The 18,198-nt window shown below is 38.0% G+C and overlaps 2 protein-coding genes across 4 annotated transcripts in view; both read left to right on the top strand.

Annotated features, from left to right (window-relative positions):
• Positions 1–5: 5 nt before the first annotated feature.
• LOC107038531 (116 kDa U5 small nuclear ribonucleoprotein component) lies at positions 6–4,513 on the top strand. Of its 3 annotated transcripts, none has more exons than XM_015257687.2 (6): positions 6–109; positions 275–378; positions 532–793; positions 890–2,799; positions 2,877–3,157; positions 3,238–4,513. In XM_015257687.2, the coding sequence occupies exons 3-6, from the start codon at positions 551–553 to the stop codon at positions 3,741–3,743; spliced, it is 2,940 nt and encodes a 979-aa protein (XP_015113173.1). In that variant the 5' UTR covers positions 6–109; positions 275–378; positions 532–550; the 3' UTR covers positions 3,744–4,513. The 3 variants fall into 3 exon arrangements, with proteins under 3 accessions (XP_015113173.1, XP_015113172.1, XP_015113171.1); XM_015257686.2 differs by having other exon boundaries at positions 36–109; positions 234–378; XM_015257685.2 differs by having other exon boundaries at positions 73–109; positions 229–378.
• Positions 4,514–6,269: 1,756 nt separating this feature from the next.
• The window catches only part of LOC107038596 (protein dachsous), a 67,981-nt gene continuing 56,052 nt past the window's right edge, over positions 6,270–18,198 (top strand). Inside the window, exon 1 of the mRNA XM_015257789.1 lies at positions 6,270–8,027. Coding sequence (XP_015113275.1) covers positions 6,309–8,027 — 1,719 coding nt within the window. The 5' untranslated portion in view covers positions 6,270–6,308. The remainder of the gene's footprint in view (positions 8,028–18,198) is intronic.

Below are 18,198 nucleotides of genomic sequence, written 5' to 3'. Positions count from 1 at the left end.
CGCAATAGTGGCGGTGAGGGGCGGTTTATTTTTATTATCCCTAGATCCCTATCATTCATCAATACATACATAATAAAATTAACACTCTGAAAATCTAACCGACTATAAGGTAAAATTAATTATACATGTCATTATTCTAATACTTTATCAATGCATAATTTATGATGATTCATTCTTTCATGTGAAAAAAAACATTTATTATCATTGGATAAATTATTTTACCGACAGAGTAGCGTATTACAATGTTGATGTTTGTCCCACGCTGTTACAACAGGACACTCTATTTTGCTCCATTTGCTGGAATGAATTCATAGTTGCAATTAGAAACAAAATTGGACTTTTATATTAAATTAATACATTGAACACAGTATAAATCAGGTATGTAAATTAATAATATATAAATTGATAGCTGTGAAAAGTGTCAAGTAGTGAATTTGTCGTCTTCTCTATGTGGTTATGTTTGCGCGCGTACCGGGTTCCCGAACAATAATTACACATTATTAATGAAAATGTATTTTCCATAAATTGAAGCTAAGACGATCTTTTGATAATGGATGCCGACCTCTATGACGAGTTTGGCAATTATATTGGCCCCGATTTAGCCTCTGAATCTGAAGATGAAAATGAATATGATAATGTTGGAGATGATACTGATGAGCGAGAACGATCAGATGAAGAGATGGAGGAGGATAAAGATGAACAGAGGGATAATTTGGAGCAACAATCAATGTCGGTAGTTTTGCATGAGGATAAAAGATATTATCCAAGTGCCCTAGAAGTTTATGGGCCAGATGTGAGTATAAAGTTGATGATGATTTCCATTGGTATTTATGAGTATAACAATAATAATAATAATAATAATAATAATAATAACAATTGTTATATCAAGGTGGAAACTCTGGTTCAAGAAGAAGATGCCCAGCCATTGGACAAACCACTGATTGCCCCAACAAAAAGATGCAAGTTTCAAATAAAAGAACAGGAATTACCAGAGACAACTTACAATATTGAATTTCTTGCTGATATGATGGATACACCCCATTTAATTCGTAATGTTGTACTTTTGGGTCATCTTCATCATGGAAAAACAACGCTTGTTGATTGTCTGGTAAGACAAACACATCCCAACATTCACAGTGTAACAGATGAAAAACCCCTGAGATATACAGACACTCTATTTACTGAGCAACAGCGTGGTGTCTCTACAAAAGCCACTCCAGTGACTTTGCTCTTGCAAGATGTCAAATCAAAATCCTACCTAATGAACATCTTTGATACTCCAGGGCATGTGAATTTTTCCGACGAAGCAACAGCTGCAATAAGAATGTCAGATGGGGCTATTCTAGTTGTTGATGCAGCTGAGGGAGTTTTATTGAATACAGAGCGACTCTTGAAACATGCAATCCAGGAAAAATTAGCTCTAACTGTTTGCATAAACAAAATTGATCGACTCATATTGGAATTGAAACTACCTCCTCTGGATGCTTATTACAAATTGCGTCACATAATTGAAGAAATTAATGGTCTAATTGCCCTTTACTCAGACAGTGATAATCCAACTTTTGTTTCACCAGCAATGGGCAACGTTTGTTTCGCCTCATCAGAGTACAATGTCTGCTTCACATTGAAATCCTTTGTAGCCCTTTATGCTCGACAATATTCCAATATTAATATCAATGAATTCTCAAAGAGACTCTGGGGTGATTTGTACTTCAATTCAAAGACTAAAAAATTTATGAAAAAACCTCCACATAATACTGCACAAAGATCTTTTATTGAATTTATCCTGGAGCCTCTCTACAAGATTTTTGCTCAAGTTGTTGGTGATGTAGATACAACATTACCCTCGGTACTGGATGAATTGGGTATTAGATTGACATCGGAGGAAATGAAAATGAACATCAGACCCCTGTTGAGACTAGTCTGCACAAGATTTTTTGGTGATTTGTCCGGGATCGTAGATATGTGTGTGCATCATGTACCAAGTCCTCAGGAGCACGCATCATCCAAGGTACAGCACGTTTATACAGGTCCTATGGAGTCAGATTTAGCTAAGGATATGATAAATTGTAATCCCGATGGAAGACTCATGATACACAGTACTAAAATGTATCCCACTGAGGATTGCACATTATTTGTTGTTCTTGGAAGAATAATGTCGGGAACTTTGGAGGCAGGCCAAAAAGTTCGAGTTCTTGGTGAAGCATATTCCAGAGCTGATGAAGAAGATTCGAGAGTTTTAAGTGTTGGTAGACTTTGGATCAGTGAAGCCAGATATTCCATTGAATTATCTAGAGTACCTGCTGGCAATTGGGTTTTGATTGAGGGCATTGATAGGCCCATTGTCAAAACCAGCACTATTACAGATATCAATAATTCCCAAGATTTGCACATATTCAGACCATTGAAATTCAATACCCAGAGTGTTATAAAAATTGCTGTTGAGCCAGTCAATCCGTCAGAGTTGCCCAAAATGTTGGATGGACTCAGAAAAGTCAATAAGAGTTATCCTCTATTGGGCACTAGGGTTGAGGAGAGTGGTGAACATGTTGTTTTGGGGACTGGAGAGCTTTATTTGGACTGTGCTATGCACGATTTGAGAAAAATGTATTCAGAAATTGATATCAAAGTGGCAGATCCTGTCGTAGCTTTTGCAGAAACTGTTGTCGAAACGAGCTCTCTCAAGTGTTTTGCTGAAACGCCCAACAAGAGAAATAAGTTGACCATGATTGCCGAGCCTTTGGAAAGAGGTTTGGCAGAGGACATTGAAGCTGAAAATGTGAAGATCACATGGAACAAGTGAGTCTGCACAAAATAAATAATTATTTGTCAATATCATTTGTCATACAACAATTCTTTTTTTTTTTTTTTTTTAGAAAACGCTTGGGTGAATTTTTTCAAACAAAGTACGATTGGGATCTTCTGGCAGCGAGAAGTATCTGGGCATTTGGACCTGACTCTACTGGGCCAAATATTCTTGTTGATGATACCCTACCCTCGGAAGTTGATAAAGCATTGTTAAGTAGTGCTAAAGATGCCATTGTGCAGGGTTTCCAATGGGGGACGAGAGAGGGTCCTTTATGCGAAGAACCAATTCGCAATGTCAAATTCAAAATTTTGGATGCTGTTATTGCACCTGAGCCTCTACACAGGGGTGGTAAGATTTCTTCCCACTTTTTTTTTGTTTTTATATCAATTATTAGTTGATAACAAGTAAACATTGATGGTATTTTTCAGGAGGACAAATCATTCCAACTGCCCGACGTGTTGCCTATTCGGCATTTTTAATGGCAACTCCACGTTTGATGGAACCCTATTTATTTGTAGAAGTCCAAGCTCCTGCTGACTGTGTTTCCGCTGTTTACACAGTTCTTGCCAAACGTCGTGGTCATGTCACACAAGATGCACCGGTACCTGGAAGCCCTCTCTACACAATTAAGGCATTTATACCAGCCATTGACAGTTTTGGCTTTGAAACAGATCTTCGGACGCATACACAAGGACAAGCCTTTTGTTTGTCAGTATTTCACCATTGGCAAATTGTTCCCGGTGATCCGCTGGATAAAAGTATAACAATTAGACCATTGGAACCTCAGCCCGCTACACACTTGGCACGAGAATTTATGCTCAAAACGAGAAGGAGGAAAGGACTCTCTGAGGATGTTTCTATCAACAAGTTCTTCGATGATCCCATGTTGCTTGAATTGGCTCGTCAAGATGTCCTTTTAAATTACCCACTTTGAATGATGCATTATTTCTTTCCTTCCTTTGTGTTTTCTTTTTGTTTTTTTTTTTCAAGTGAAATCAATTCTATATTTTTTCTCAAAAATATTTTCAAATTGTGAATAAATAATGCCTTTTCAATATCAGAACAATATTAGAAATGAGAAAATTTCAAAATGGGCCTTTTTATTTTTCACTTTGATATTAGCAGCAACAATCATGTGGCTTATTAGAGGAAAGATTGAGGCTTTACTCAGAATTACGGTTGCACGTAATCACCAGCTGATTATATGGATTCGACAATGATTTCTGATGATGCCCCCACAAGGCTAAGAAACACAAAGAGTAAATGAGTAAAAATTGTTGAAATAATACAGTGTCGCAGTCCTAGCGGCCCCGAATACGTCGAGCCGAGTGGGTTCGTTAGCAAGGCCTTGGCACCGGCGGCAACCCTGTTATTATATGGCTAGGCCCATCTTTTCTTTTATTTTTTTTTATTTTCTTTCTTTCTTTTTTTCTCCATTACCCCTCTCTTGTATCTAATATCCAATTCTCAAATGCAGCTATAAACGATTAATTCTCATGCTCCATGGCCATGAATATTTTCGTGTTTTTTCACCTTTATTTAGCGGCGGGGGTATTGTTGAATCACAATTCATTTTTGCCAATTTCAATTAATAGCTTCATTAGAGGCTTTCAATTTATTCCCTTTCACTAGACATTTGAGGCAAAAGTGTAATCCTATTGAAATCTTTTCTGCGAAGGAATGAAAATAAGTGACGAGGTAGATGGAAAGGAAAACCGCGAGAAACTAATTGACAAGATTGTCTCAGTCTTCGGTTGCATTTCTACGAAAAAGAGTAATTTTTATTTACTGAGAGGCAGAGGCCGGAGGTTTGCCCCATTGCTATAGGTGGTATTCATCCCAAGCTTGCAATCATTTCTCTTAATGATGAAAGACAATGGGGGAGAAAACGGCAGGAAAAGAGGTCTTGTATATTAAGCTCGGTTGAAGAATTTTGTCATATTGTCTTGTATATTTTACAAAAAGAAATTTGACAATTGAAATAATGTTTAAGTGGGATAAGGAAAACGGCAGGGGGAAAAAAATGTTTACTTAAAAAATGAGGACTGCCGCCATGTGAAATAGTAATAAACATCGGTTAGAACTCTGATGAATTCCTCGAGAAATTTTCCTCAACCTCTCTTTACTTCCTTTGTGACCGCTAAAAGCCGCATTCAGTCCTAGGCAAACAATAAGATCGATGATGCACCGTAGACGAACGATGTATTGTCCATTTGAGGAGTAGGCGGTGACCCCCTCGTAATATCCCTATTTCATTTATGTATACCGGCGGAATGGTAGACAGGTATGTATGGAGATATTTATAAGTACATATATATATATATATTTTTTTAGGAATAGCGCATTTTTATGCCATAAATTTTGACTACATTTCCAGAGTGTAATGCGCTCCATCAATTAATCTTTTTTTTCTTTTTCTTGATTCCATTCTTACAAAAGTGTCATTTACATATTACACGATTAACAAAAAATACTCCACACACAGTTTTATAAATTTCATTTTTTTTTTTCTTTAAAAAATGTATATATATATTTATATAAATGAAAAAGAATTTGGAAGAGAGGAAAAAATATCGTGTCTGTTGAGTCTCTAGGGGAAATTGTTGGGTGATTTGAACGCTAGTAGAGGAGGCAAGCTAATACATTTTAGGTACAGTTGAGGCTCGATGGAGCGATGGAGGACGAAGGATTCAAGGGGAATGGTAACTTGTATACCTGTATATGTATGTATATATGCGGGGGCCCGTTTCTCTCTACTACAAAGATGGCTGACGAACCTGGTCCAGGGGAGAGAAGCGAAGAGAAGAGAAGAGAGAAGAGAGAGTGTTCCTCCTTCTCTCTGCTCTCTGGCCCCCTCTGTAAAAGTAGTAGGGTGGGTAAAGCGCAGGTGCCGCCATGTCAGTGCATGCCTAACCTCGAAGCCGCGCGGAACGTTAGACACAATCGCACACAATATTGAAAATATGTAAAAAAAATTGCGTAAAAATTGAAAGCCAACAGCGCTCAGTAACAGTAGAGAAAAAAGAGTATATCGATTAAACTCAATGCATGGATATGAGAATAATTTTACAACCTGCAACAGTCATTGAACTTTTGTCTACAGTGCGTTGAAAATAAAAGCCTCTGAGGAATGTTGAGGGCAGGTTGTCTGTGTTGTGCTACAAAATAAAAGAGATTGTGTTCCAGAATGGGATATTGTCATTGAGAAAAACAAAGAAAAGAGTGAAATAGAAAGTAAATAATCCATTGGCTTTTTTCTAACGTAAAAAATTGTGTTGAGTGTTTTGTTATTTGTCGCAGTAAAAATAATTATTTCAATTAGGTGAAAAAGTCTGTGTTGTGTGTATATTGTGAAATTTCGTGATGTGATAGTGAATTGGTGAATTTGGGGTGGGGTGGGGTGGGGTGGGGGAGGGTAGAGGGAGGAGAAAACAGCAAGGTTTCCCAGTAGAACGTTAAGACTTGACCAGGAATGGAAGGAAGATAATACACGGAGAATATGGAGGCAGGGACATCGGTAGCAGGACTACGCACTCCATTCCTGCTCCTGATTCTCTTCTCACTGTTATCATTGTCAAAAATCCAATGTGAACTAGTACAACATCTGGAGATATCAGAATCCGCTCCAGCAGGGAGTCGAGTGGGTTTCATAGATGCCGAAAGTCCTCCATTCTTAATAGTACCAGTTCCAGGCTCTCCAGTAAAAACAGATCTAATTGTCGATCCGTCAACTGGGGAAATTCGTACAAAAGTTGGCTTAGATCGAGAAAGTCGCCCCTCGTATAGTCTTGTTGCACTGCCTCAGAATGTTCGTGTGGTAATTAAAGTTGTTGATGAGAATGACAATGTACCGACATTTCCAGTTGATTATATTGATGTAGAATTTCCGGAAAATTCACCACGTGATTCAAAACGTGCCCTTCCCCCGGCAAAAGATCCAGATCTTGGTCAATATTCAACACAAAAATATGAAATTATAAGCGGTAATAATGGAGAGGTTTTTAGACTCTCACAGCATCGAGGCAGAGATGGAGTGTTATATTTGGATCTTCAAAATTCCGGTTCACTCGATCGAGAAGCTAAATCGTTTTATCAACTTGTTATTGAAGCACTCGATGGAGGAATTCCACCGTTGCATTCTCGTCTGCGAGTCAATGTAACAGTCCAAGATGTAAATGATAACCCACCAATTTTCAATCAAACAAGATATACAGCAAGTATTCCTGAAAACTCAACAGTTGGAACACCTGTTATTGTTGTTAATGCAACAGACTCAGATGCTGATGTCAATGGCAAGATCGAATACTCAATTAATCGGCGACAAAGTGATAGAGAAGAGATGTTCAAAATTGATGCACAAAGTGGAATGGTTTATGTTAATAAGCCTTTAGATTTTGAGGCAAAAGAAAGGCATGAATTAGTTATTGTTGCTAGAGATTTGGGGGCACAACCTCTCGAAGCAAGTGCATTTTTATCGATTTATGTGACAGATGTTAATGACAATCAGCCAACAATTACTGTCATTTTCTTATCGGACGATGCAACACCTAAAATAAGTGAAAGTGCTCAACCTGGTGAATTTGTTGCCAGAATATCAGTGAGTGATCCTGATTCTAGAACTGAGTATTCCAATGCCACTGTTACATTATCTGGCGGCAGTGGACACTTTGGATTAGCTACTAGAGACAATATTATTTATCTTGTTGTTATTGAGAGGCCATTGGATAGAGAGGAGAAATCCATTTATGATTTATCAGTTGAAGCAACTGATACTGGAACACCACCGTTACGAGCAATCAGAACATTTAGATTGCTTGTCACTGATGTTAATGATAATGCTCCTACATTTATTGAAGAAAAGTATGAAGCCCATCTACTTGAAGCCTCTGAACCTGGAACACCTGTTTTACGGGTTAAAGCCAGTGATGCCGATGAGGGCATGAATTCAGCAATTAAATATTCTCTCAAGAACACAAGTTGGTTTAAGATTGATGAGGATAGTGGTTTGATAAGTACTGTTACACATGTTGATTGCGAGACTGATCCAACGCCCATATTAATTGCAATAGCCACCGACTCGGGAAGACCATCTTTAAGTGCTAGTACCATTGTCAGAATTACTGTTCACGATCTCAATGACAATGAACCTATCTTCGAGAGGCCACTTTACAATGCTACAGTTGCTGAAAATCTATCTATTGGGAGCTGTTTTGCCAAGGTAATGAATCAATTCTATTAATTTGAATTTTATAACAATTTTTCAATACACAAACATATTCATGAAAAAGCGAATTCTCTCTCTCCGTTTGTTGCATTGAGGTATGTTACGCTTGATGCTATATTTCATTAAACATCTCATCCACTGATACAATGCTGATTTATAATTGTGGTCCACGCGGCTGTAATTATTATAATTACACATTTTTCATCCATTCCCCTTTCTTTTTACCTCTCTCTCTCTCTCTCTCTCTCATTTATTTATTTATTTATTTTTTTACGTTCTGTAAACTCTTATGGGCTCCACCCCTTGGTTCGCGCCCCTCAGTGATTCACCTTATTGCCGTTGAAGCTCAGCAATGGGCTATGGAAACCGAAAGAGAGGTTTCAAAACGAGTTTCGTCCGTGAAATATATAGGCTCCTCTTGTCAAATATTACAAGTTCTACTCTCCCAACGCAAAGGGCATGCACTCGTTCCAATCTTTTTATCTCCAGTACAATTGTACATTTTTATGATATTGTCATTTTTATCGATTCACATGTACAGAATATGGAAAATGTCACTTTATTACATGCTTGACAATTATCGGATTTAGTATTTTGAAAATTGGCCATTTTCGGGCTATCGTTATTTCAATCTCATGAGAAATTCAGTCCTTTTTTCTTTCTTACATATTTTGTGAAATACAAAGTGATGACCGTAATGATTCTAACCACCGTCTGACATCTGGCATTAGGCAGTACCAGGGTTCTTTCGAGTGGCAACGCCCGCAGCAATTGTTGCCGTTTACGGCTGCCGCTCTCGCTTCTCGGGTAGAGTTGCTGCCTCTCCTGTTGTGTTGTTGCTTTCCTCTGTTTCTTACGTTCCACAGGACTATGCGGTCCAATGGGGTACCGTACAAACTCTCCATCAAGCTCCATACACATACAAAGAGCTCAAGCAACATGACTCTTTCATGCTCTGCATCTCAGTCATACACGTTGTATCTGAATCGCATTCCAATTGCGAGACTAAATATTTTCGCATTGCGTCAAACTTATGCGCGCTCATTGGCAGTATTTAATTTCCATTTCAAATTAAAAATCTTTAAAATATATAGTGTGTAAAAGTAAAGCTTCAAATTAACAATCAATGGATGGATCGATGGATCCTCAATTTAAAGGCCAAATGCATTCACTCTACAACAGCTAGAAAATTAACCAAACTGGCGTAGAATTCTCAGCTTCTTTTTCAAATACATTCAAGACATTCTAGTAGGCATACATATATAACAGAAGAAAAAAAACGATAAAGAAGTGGAGAAAGGAGGAGAATGGAAGGAAAAAAGCACAGGAGGTAAGAGCGACTGGCATTCCAAAGGGTCCGTATTAATTATACTCAGAGCACCGCGTATTAGTAGCACCCAACTCACTATCAATATCTGTATTTGTTAATCTATTAGACCTGCATTAGAAATACTGCCCATCTTGGAACATTCAAGGAAACTCATTATTATCAATAATTAATTACGTAGCTTCAGATGTACGGTTAACGAATCAATTTAACATCATTTCCCCTTTTAATAATATATTCCGAATGAAAATTTTCAAGCCATACCGCTGATGAGGCACTTATGAATTAGTCCTGAGGCTACCCTGGCTGACCTTGACTATGGCTGGGTCTATTGTACCATTTTAAGGGGCTCCACCAAACCCCCCCCCCCATATGTATCTCATTCTCTCTCTCTCTCTCTCTCCGCCGAAAAGGTAATTTATTTTTTATCCTTCTTCATCCACAGAGATGTTCTCATCGTCATCAGATGAACCCTACTTTGTATTTTTCCAGACGAGATAAATTTTAGAGTGAAAAAAATCTCAATAGATAGTTGACCAATGAAAAATCCACTCAACCTTTGTCATTCATTAATTTTTATTTCATTCACTGGCAAATCTCTTTAAGCCCTGGAAGGGACGTGCATTTATAGGTACACATTTTCTATGTATGTGTTTACACATGGCTGGCTTTATACGCAAAGAAAGACAACGTGTTGCGCGCGTGATATTTCTCTTTCAGCCGCGCAACGCTAGCCACGAGAGCGTTCCGAACAATTTTCTCCCTATTTTCAAGAAACCCTTGGGTTTACCTTATTCTACCATTAAGCATTTCTGGCCAGTCGAATTCTCTACTATAATAATTTTCTACTCTCAGGATTTATTTTCGACTAAAAATATGCTGAAGCGCATTTTTTTTTGTCGGTGGGTGGTCAAATGAATATGACGATATTTGGTAACGAATATTGAAAGAAATTCACCAAAATAGTTTTGAAAAGTAGTAGAAAGCCAGTCATTGCTGGGCAATTCCTCAAAAATTGATTACCCATCGAATTTTCGATCTGGGAAAAAAGTGTAGCTTGGTTGAAACTACAGTAGGTCTTGGAGGCATTCTTATCTTTCGTTCAGGTATAAAGGCTGGGTTTTGGAAGGATGGGGAGAGAATAAGAAAGTGAACAAGCAGTTAAGAAACGAGGATGGTATAGTGTAGAATAAGACATGGCAACAAAAAATCATCACCGCCCTTTTTCTTGAGGCCCGTTCTTCTCAAGTTTTATCAAAAAAATCACTTCCATCTACTATTAAAGGCGTTATATTCCTTTTTTTTGCTACTACTTTCCTTCCAATATCTCGGCTGATTATATTTTGTCGTCTCATTTGTATTTTCCAATTTTCCAACACATGGAAATTGGTATGCAAGAAATGTATCCCCCCCCCCTCCCCCGGTGCAAGTGTATAATTCCCTTCTACGCTCATGAAGATAGAGACAACATATATACAGTATATGCAACATCTCTTGAGAAGATGTGTTATCCTTAACGGTATAACACTGGTATTCGTAATGTTATCGCTCTAAGCACCTTATATCACTTGTAAGCAATGAGGCATATATATAGAACAGAAAAAACTCAAGTGGCCAATATACTTGAATCAATATATATATTTTTTTTCTAATGGAAAAAATATATATATTGCATTCTGCTGAATTAATCAAATTTCATAAACATTTCACTTTAGCTGAAAAATTATAGACATCAATGAATCAAAATCCTCTGAAAGAGTCAAAGATGAAAAAGAATAGAATGAAGTGTATGAGGAGACGGCATATGCAATCCTCCACAAGGGAGTGGAGTCTTCCCTCGTATGGGCTTTTTTTTTATTCGGGTCCCGTAATTAACCGAGCAACGTGCTACGAGAGTGTCTGCACACGAACCATCTTCTCCTGCTCATTCTGCCCTTCTCTTATCCCTCGTCCGCTCATACTGACGTATGTACAGCAACCCGTTCTTCATCCGCCTTGATCCTCTTTTATTATATATAATATTCTTGTTTTTTTGTAGGCTTGATCTGCTTCCGATAATAGTGCAGAAAATGTTTAATATTTTATCATTATTATTTTTCTGGTAAAAGCAATATGAATATATTTATTCTTAAAATCACCAATCGCTATAATTGCTATAATTGCCCTCCATTGAATAATTACAACTCACACAGTATATATCTAGCTGATGTGTCACATTAGTTTATGCCATTATACTGTCTCGACACTTCCGGTTAACTATACTATCGTTACAACAACACTACCATTTTCAAGATCAACATCTCTAAGATTCAGTTGGCATGGTAATGAGGTGCGGACGAGACTATCACGTGGGTGGAGGGAAGAAAAATAGAAAAAATTTGAGACTTTAAACTTCAAGTCGTCTTTAGAGACGCGGATTTGCAACATTTGCCTCGACCAAGCCGGTTTGATAGCATCGTATGCGCTTACATATGCGTTAGATGAAAACACTGAGGTCATCTTCCACATTCCTACGTTTCTCTTCAATTTTATTATCAACAGCATAGGTGACTAAAAAATCGAATCACCAATAATGTGATCTCATAATGAATAATGTGAGAATTCCTTGTTGCAACTTTATAATGTAATAGAGAATATTGGGGGATTACATGATGAGTGTCGATCGAGTAACTCTAATTGGATGTTAATAGTAATTCTTCGATCCCGCGGCAGTATCTAAGCTCGCTTGAAATTCTTACAACTTCTTCAAAGAGTGAATAGGTACTCGAGGTCGGATGCGACTGACTCTCACCTCCCGGCGGCAGTGAGGAGACGCCGGTCCCGGAGCAGAAGGTCCCGTTTCTCGGCTATTTCCTTTACAACAGTGGTGGGTGGATTACGCAACGTGCCGTGTTTATGAGTCTTTCTCGGCATCGAGGTCATTCACAAGTATTTATTCGCATATATACTATTTACAACCCCGTTGGATCTCATTCCTACATATGTAGAGAAACCTAGACCTTTCACTGTGAGACCGTGTAGTTGATGATAGTTCATTCAACTAATTTTTTCTTCCAATAATAACTGATTACATCCGCTGTTGAGATACTAGCTGATTGGGAATCATCATTCCTACGAATGAGAATCTTCCTTTCTGAAGTGAAAAATATTAAAGAAGAGACAAAAATTCTCGGAATTTTTTTTCTGCCAAGTTCCTCCCGCGCATTTCATAATTTGTTCTTTGTTTCTTCTCCAACACTTTCCACTTTCGATGTCGTCGAACAGGCGTTGTGTTCTTGGAAGCCGTCTCCTCTGCAGCAGTGGTGGTACGGTAATTGTAGTAATTACGCTTACACTCAAGTTGGCCTCATCCTTTTTCATTCATTTTTTTTCAATTCCGAAAAATAATATTCTCAAAGGCAATTCTTCACAAATCGTTTCTTCATATGGCCCTTTCCACTTTCATAATTCTCTAACATACTGATGATGATTATGGAATAAATTCTCTCCTCATGGATTCCATTGAATATTTGCAAATAAATCATAATAAATCACTATAAACTTTATAAATAATTAAAATTCATTTCCACTCATGTCGAGGCTGGCAATGAGTGAAAATAAAGGAGAAAGTTGGCCAAAAAACGGGTCATTGCTGTCACAAAATAAAAACGAAGAGGAGCAGGAGGAGGAGGAATGGTAAGAGGAAGGATTTTTGCTACCTGGTCCCTCGGATAATTACATACCCCGGGAATGAATATTTCGATATTACTGTATAGCAGCCCTATAAGAGATTCCCCGAATTCATGCTCACGGGACACGAGGAGGAAAATCATTTTTAATTTGTGAAATTGAATGAACTATATCAGGATCGATCAACAAGAAACCCACTCGTTGATAATGAAAGAAGGAGTTATTACCAGTGTTTCTTTGTGTCTTTAACATCCATTATAGATGGAAATGAAAACGAAAACAAAAACGGAGAAGAAAACAACTTGAAACAGGAATAAAATAAAAAAAATAAAAAATGAGAATGAAGCCCCCTGTAATTTCCAGCCGTGTCATTTGCCCAGCAAAACCATCACCTGCCCCCTTCCCCTTTTCGTTGTTTCCTTCTTGGCTTTCTTCTATCTATAATTTGGCAGCCTTGAGCAACAACTAATAGACATTTCCAATTCTATCACTTGAGTTTCACCAGAGACAAAATGACAAAGTAATGAAGAGCTATAGAAAAACAAACATACTGTTGCTGATGCCGAAAAGATAGCAAACAAAGCAAAAAAACAACAACAACAACAACAACAACGACAAAGGTCCATAAAAAGTGACGAGAGCTGAGAAATCAATAAAGATTTTTAATCTTTGGGTATTGGTGTTCCTATTCTGTGAGTGAAAAAAAAAACGAAACGAGGCGGTCGAGAAGAATAAAAATTTTGACCAGAAATCCCTCGCGTGTCTTTCCACTACCGACAGTGGTCATTTGGCAAATATTCTGAGCGCATTACTCTGTGAGTCCGAATCGTCTGTCCCGAGGGCTAAAGTCGTTTCGATTCGTTCGAAGAGAAACCATAGGGGAGTAACAGTTTTGGTCATTTCAGTTTTTAGCATTTCTGCCACGAACGAAAAATTCAAGTTCTTTGGGTCCCTCTATACCCGGGGAATCTAAAGAAAGAGAAAATACTCTGGAGTATATAATAACAAAGGAGTCGTCATAATAGATCGTTTCCACGTAGGGGAAACATCGTAGGTGTCTGCATCCGGTAATTGCTCCGTGTAGAGAGAAGACTCCATTCCACATGCAACGACATTCCTCCCGTCTTCCATTTGCTCGTATTTTCAATGATTCTATGAGTCTTCATCAATTATTATTCCATTTCTAAATTTTCGTCAACTTGGAGGATTGACATTTATTTTTGTTTATTCCCACAGTACAGAGTCTAATTTACATTTTTTTTTTCTATACAACTATTACACATGTTCTACGATAACTCAAATATCACCAACTTTTCTATTGGGAGAAGAAATTGAAGAAGAGTTTGAAAAAACTGGTACAAATTATTTGCAAACAGGGGAGATTGAGACAGAGTAGTGGAAATGTCCATAGACTGCCTTTAGTATTTGACTGGTTCGACTGCACTCTTGCAATTAATTACCCACATATATTATGCCCGACTACCATATGTGGGATAACGAGCGCGTTTCTATTAATTTGTCGTTTTTTTTTTGTAAATTTTTCCTTTTTTTCCTGCCATTTTCTCTTTTCAACAAGACATCTGTGTGGTCTGTTTGAATCAAATTACCTTTTGACCAATGTCGTTTGGCTGTATGTAATTCTTTTTGGCTTTAATTTCCTTTCGTTATTTCATTTTTGAATGTCCTTTTTACCCGCAAATGCACCGAGTTCTGTAATTGCTGCGGTGACGTGAATTATTATTACTCCCTTCTTGCTTTCAGGCACACATGCATCGTAAAATGACGTCTGAGGTGTTTCCAGAATATAAAAACGTCCTCTCGTAAATCTCAACTCTATCACTTTGTGGTTGAAAAAAACCACAGGAATTTTTCTATAATTCCAAGTAAATTTCTAGTAAATTTGCAACCAACAAAATAATGGTCAAAATTATTCTGAATTTTATTCCTTCTCCACCTCCTCATTATTCTTCTTTTAATAAATCAAACAGTGATAAAAAATATTCACTTCGTATCCGTTTTTTGATACAAAAACAGAAAAAAGAAGACCAAAAATAATCCTTTGATGTGCCTTTTCTATTGAATAAATGTTCCCTTTTTTCATTTCGTCGCTCCAAGTCAAGACTGGCCATTTGGGATCCACTCTCCCCTAATTATTGAATGTGTTTGAATGTCTATTTACCAGATTATCCCCTACATCTTAAACAATATCTTGTAGTTTATTTTAGTATTGGGAATTCAAAGTACCTAATAAAAAAAAACGGGAAGAGGCCAGTTTTTTTGAAGAAAAACAAGAGGGTACGAATCCAAATGAGGTTTGCCCGGGGAAAATAATTTGCGGGTGTTCAGCCGCACACTCTTCTCTGTCTGTGGTCTTTCACATTGCCCGCAAGAAGCTTCAGCAAACTTTAACGTTCGCATGTATAAGAGGAAGATGGAGAAATATAGTTGCGGTCACTGTTCGTAGATCAGCGGTATATAGAGAGAAAGGGTAAATGCAAGTGAGAAGCAAGTATGATGAGAATATAGGGAGAATGGCAGTTCTGGGCGGCGGGGCGGGGAGGCGAGGGGGCTCGACCCCGTGCGGTTTATTAACTCCACTATGCTCCAGGTAGGAATTGACGATAGAAACAGGACTCATCAAGCCCTGGAGCAAGGCTTGGAAATGCTCAACTAGGGCTGGAGCTCAGCCTTGGATCAGCCCTTCTTCAGCCCTAAAATGATAACCTTGTTTTAGACTTAGTCCATAAGGCTTGAGCAATGCTTGGCGCTAAGGCTTGGTTCAAGCCTTGAATTACAAAATTTTAAAGGCTCAATTGCACTTTTGTAAAAAAATCATAGTAATGTTTACGGATATGTGTTCAAATAATTTCTTATTACTTCATAACCCCTTTTATGAATCCAGAGCAACTTATGAAAAAGACTGACGGGACTATGTACAGTTCCTCGTGTAAAACAAATTTTTCATTTCTGCATTTCTGGGGCAAGTGAGGGTCTCAGTGGCATTAGGCGGGCCAGAAAATACAGAATCAGCGTTCACCCGGCGGAAAAATTCGATTTTGGCGAAAGTCGACGTTCCCCTCGAAAAAACCCTAAATACGACCCTTTGGCTCGGGGTGAAAATTTTTTTTTTTTATTTCTGCATTTCTGGGGCAAGTGAGGGGCTCAGTGGCATTAGGCGGGCCAGAAAATACAGAATCAGCGTTCACCCGGCGGAAAAATTCGATTTTGGCGAAAGTCGCCTTTCCCCCCGAAAAAACCCTAAATACGACACTTTGGCTCGGGGTGAAAAAAAAAATTTTTTTATTTCTGCGTTTTTGGGGCAAGTGAGGGTCTCAGTGGCATTAGGCGGGCAGAAAATACAGAATTAGCGTTCACCCGGCGGAAAAATTCGATTTTGGCGAAAGTCGACTTTCCCCCCGAAAAAACCCTAAATATGGCACTTTGGCTGCCGGTGAAAAAAACAATTTTTTATTTCGACATTTCTGGCGACTCCGAGTGTTTCATTAGCATCAGAAACGTTAATCGGTATAAAAATTAAGGAATGTAATCGAAAGTAACTTTCATTTTTGAGGCCTTGCAGAGGTTCGAATAAGCCTTGACGTACTGAGCCTCAATACTCAAAGCCTGGGCTAGGCCTGAATTGAATCTCGGCAATGGCCCCTTGAATCGCCCTCATTTCAGGCTCGAGTGAACGATGAAATCAAGCCCGTCCCAGGCCTGAGTCACTGACCCTCGCAAACCTAGGCTCGCACAGGCTTGTTTCCATCGTCAGCCTATATAATTCCTACCTAGGGCAATGCTATACACCGCCGTTGACCACGTATCCTCATCAACCTTTAGCAACTCATTCCCTGCAGTGGATTTATCTTTCACTTTCATTTACTCCTTTCCGTTTATATAGTTACTAGCTTGAAATTCAATACAAAATCACATATTCAGAGTAATTAGCTATTAAAAATGTATTTTTATATTCCGTTTTTTTATTTTCCCGGTTTGGGGGGTGGGGAGGGGAGAGGGTAATAAAATATGAAGAAAAACGTGTAACCTCCTCTCAACTCTGCATAAGTTCATTGGCAAGAGAGTATTGTCAGATATTTGCATGTAAATGCAGTAAATAGTCGTAGAAACACGCGCACATAGCCAAGCTGAAAGAAATAGTAGCGCTGGATGTATAACGGAGAATCAATAGCTGCTACACAGAGGAAGAAAAGACAAGTACGGAAAACTGAAGAGTGGGGTAGGCGCGCATTCCCGAGAAAGCTGTACTATAGTAGTTACGAGCCGCGAATAAACGTTTCAACTATTGATTTTTCCTGGATAATTATATGTAATGTTAACCCTCTTCTACTCGTATCAAATTTTCATCAACTCGTCGAATTTTGCTAAACATTATGATTCAAATCACAAGTTTTCTGCATTACTGAACCATTCTTACAAATGAATAACTTGCATATATATATATATATATCATAGACTTGAATATGCAAAGAGCAATGACAAGTAGTAAAACAGAAGACTTGTGATGATATCACTGTGGTGCATGATACTTTTCCTTGAGCGTTGCATTTGTGAGTACCCCCTGCAGAAATCGAAACGCCTATATCATGTCCCTTAAATTGCATCGTCATTCTCGACTTTTACTCTGCTAGTTTTTTTTTGTTTCAACAAGATAATAAATTTATAAAACTTTCCGAGTGACTTCACCTTTTGGACTAGTTGATATAGCCTTACAATTTTTCACTATAAAAAATTTCCCATCAAATTTGGCTATATGTCGCATGAAAATTATTTTCAGAGAAATAGAAATTTCTCAACTTCATCAGGCGATTCAATTTAGTTTTTTTTTCCTTTCTCTTTCCCGTACAAATTGTTATAATATATAGCGGAGTTCTGTCAACAGTAATATTCGTTAAGCTTGTTGAACCTTCAGGCTTTGCTGCTCTTTTAACTTGACTGTGTATCTTCAGTTATTGTCATAAATACGCAACGCAACCACACAATTATTCATCACCTAGTAGTAGTGTCAGTCATTGGCTTCATGTTAAATATGGCGAGTGACATGAAATATAAAAGAAAGGAGGAAAGAGGGAATGAATGAAAAATAGAGGGAAAAAAAATGGCAAAATATTTGGACAGTCTTGAATCGGTTGTTGTTGTGTACATGAAAAG

This window comes from Diachasma alloeum, unplaced genomic scaffold, assembly GCF_001412515.2.
Source record: "Diachasma alloeum isolate Michigan unplaced genomic scaffold, Dall2.0 Dall_scaffold_00285, whole genome shotgun sequence".
NCBI classification, from domain to species: Eukaryota; Metazoa; Arthropoda; class Insecta; order Hymenoptera; family Braconidae; genus Diachasma; species Diachasma alloeum.
The sequence above is the reverse complement of the archived record's forward strand: the minus strand, read 5'-3'. Positions and strand labels throughout refer to the sequence as shown.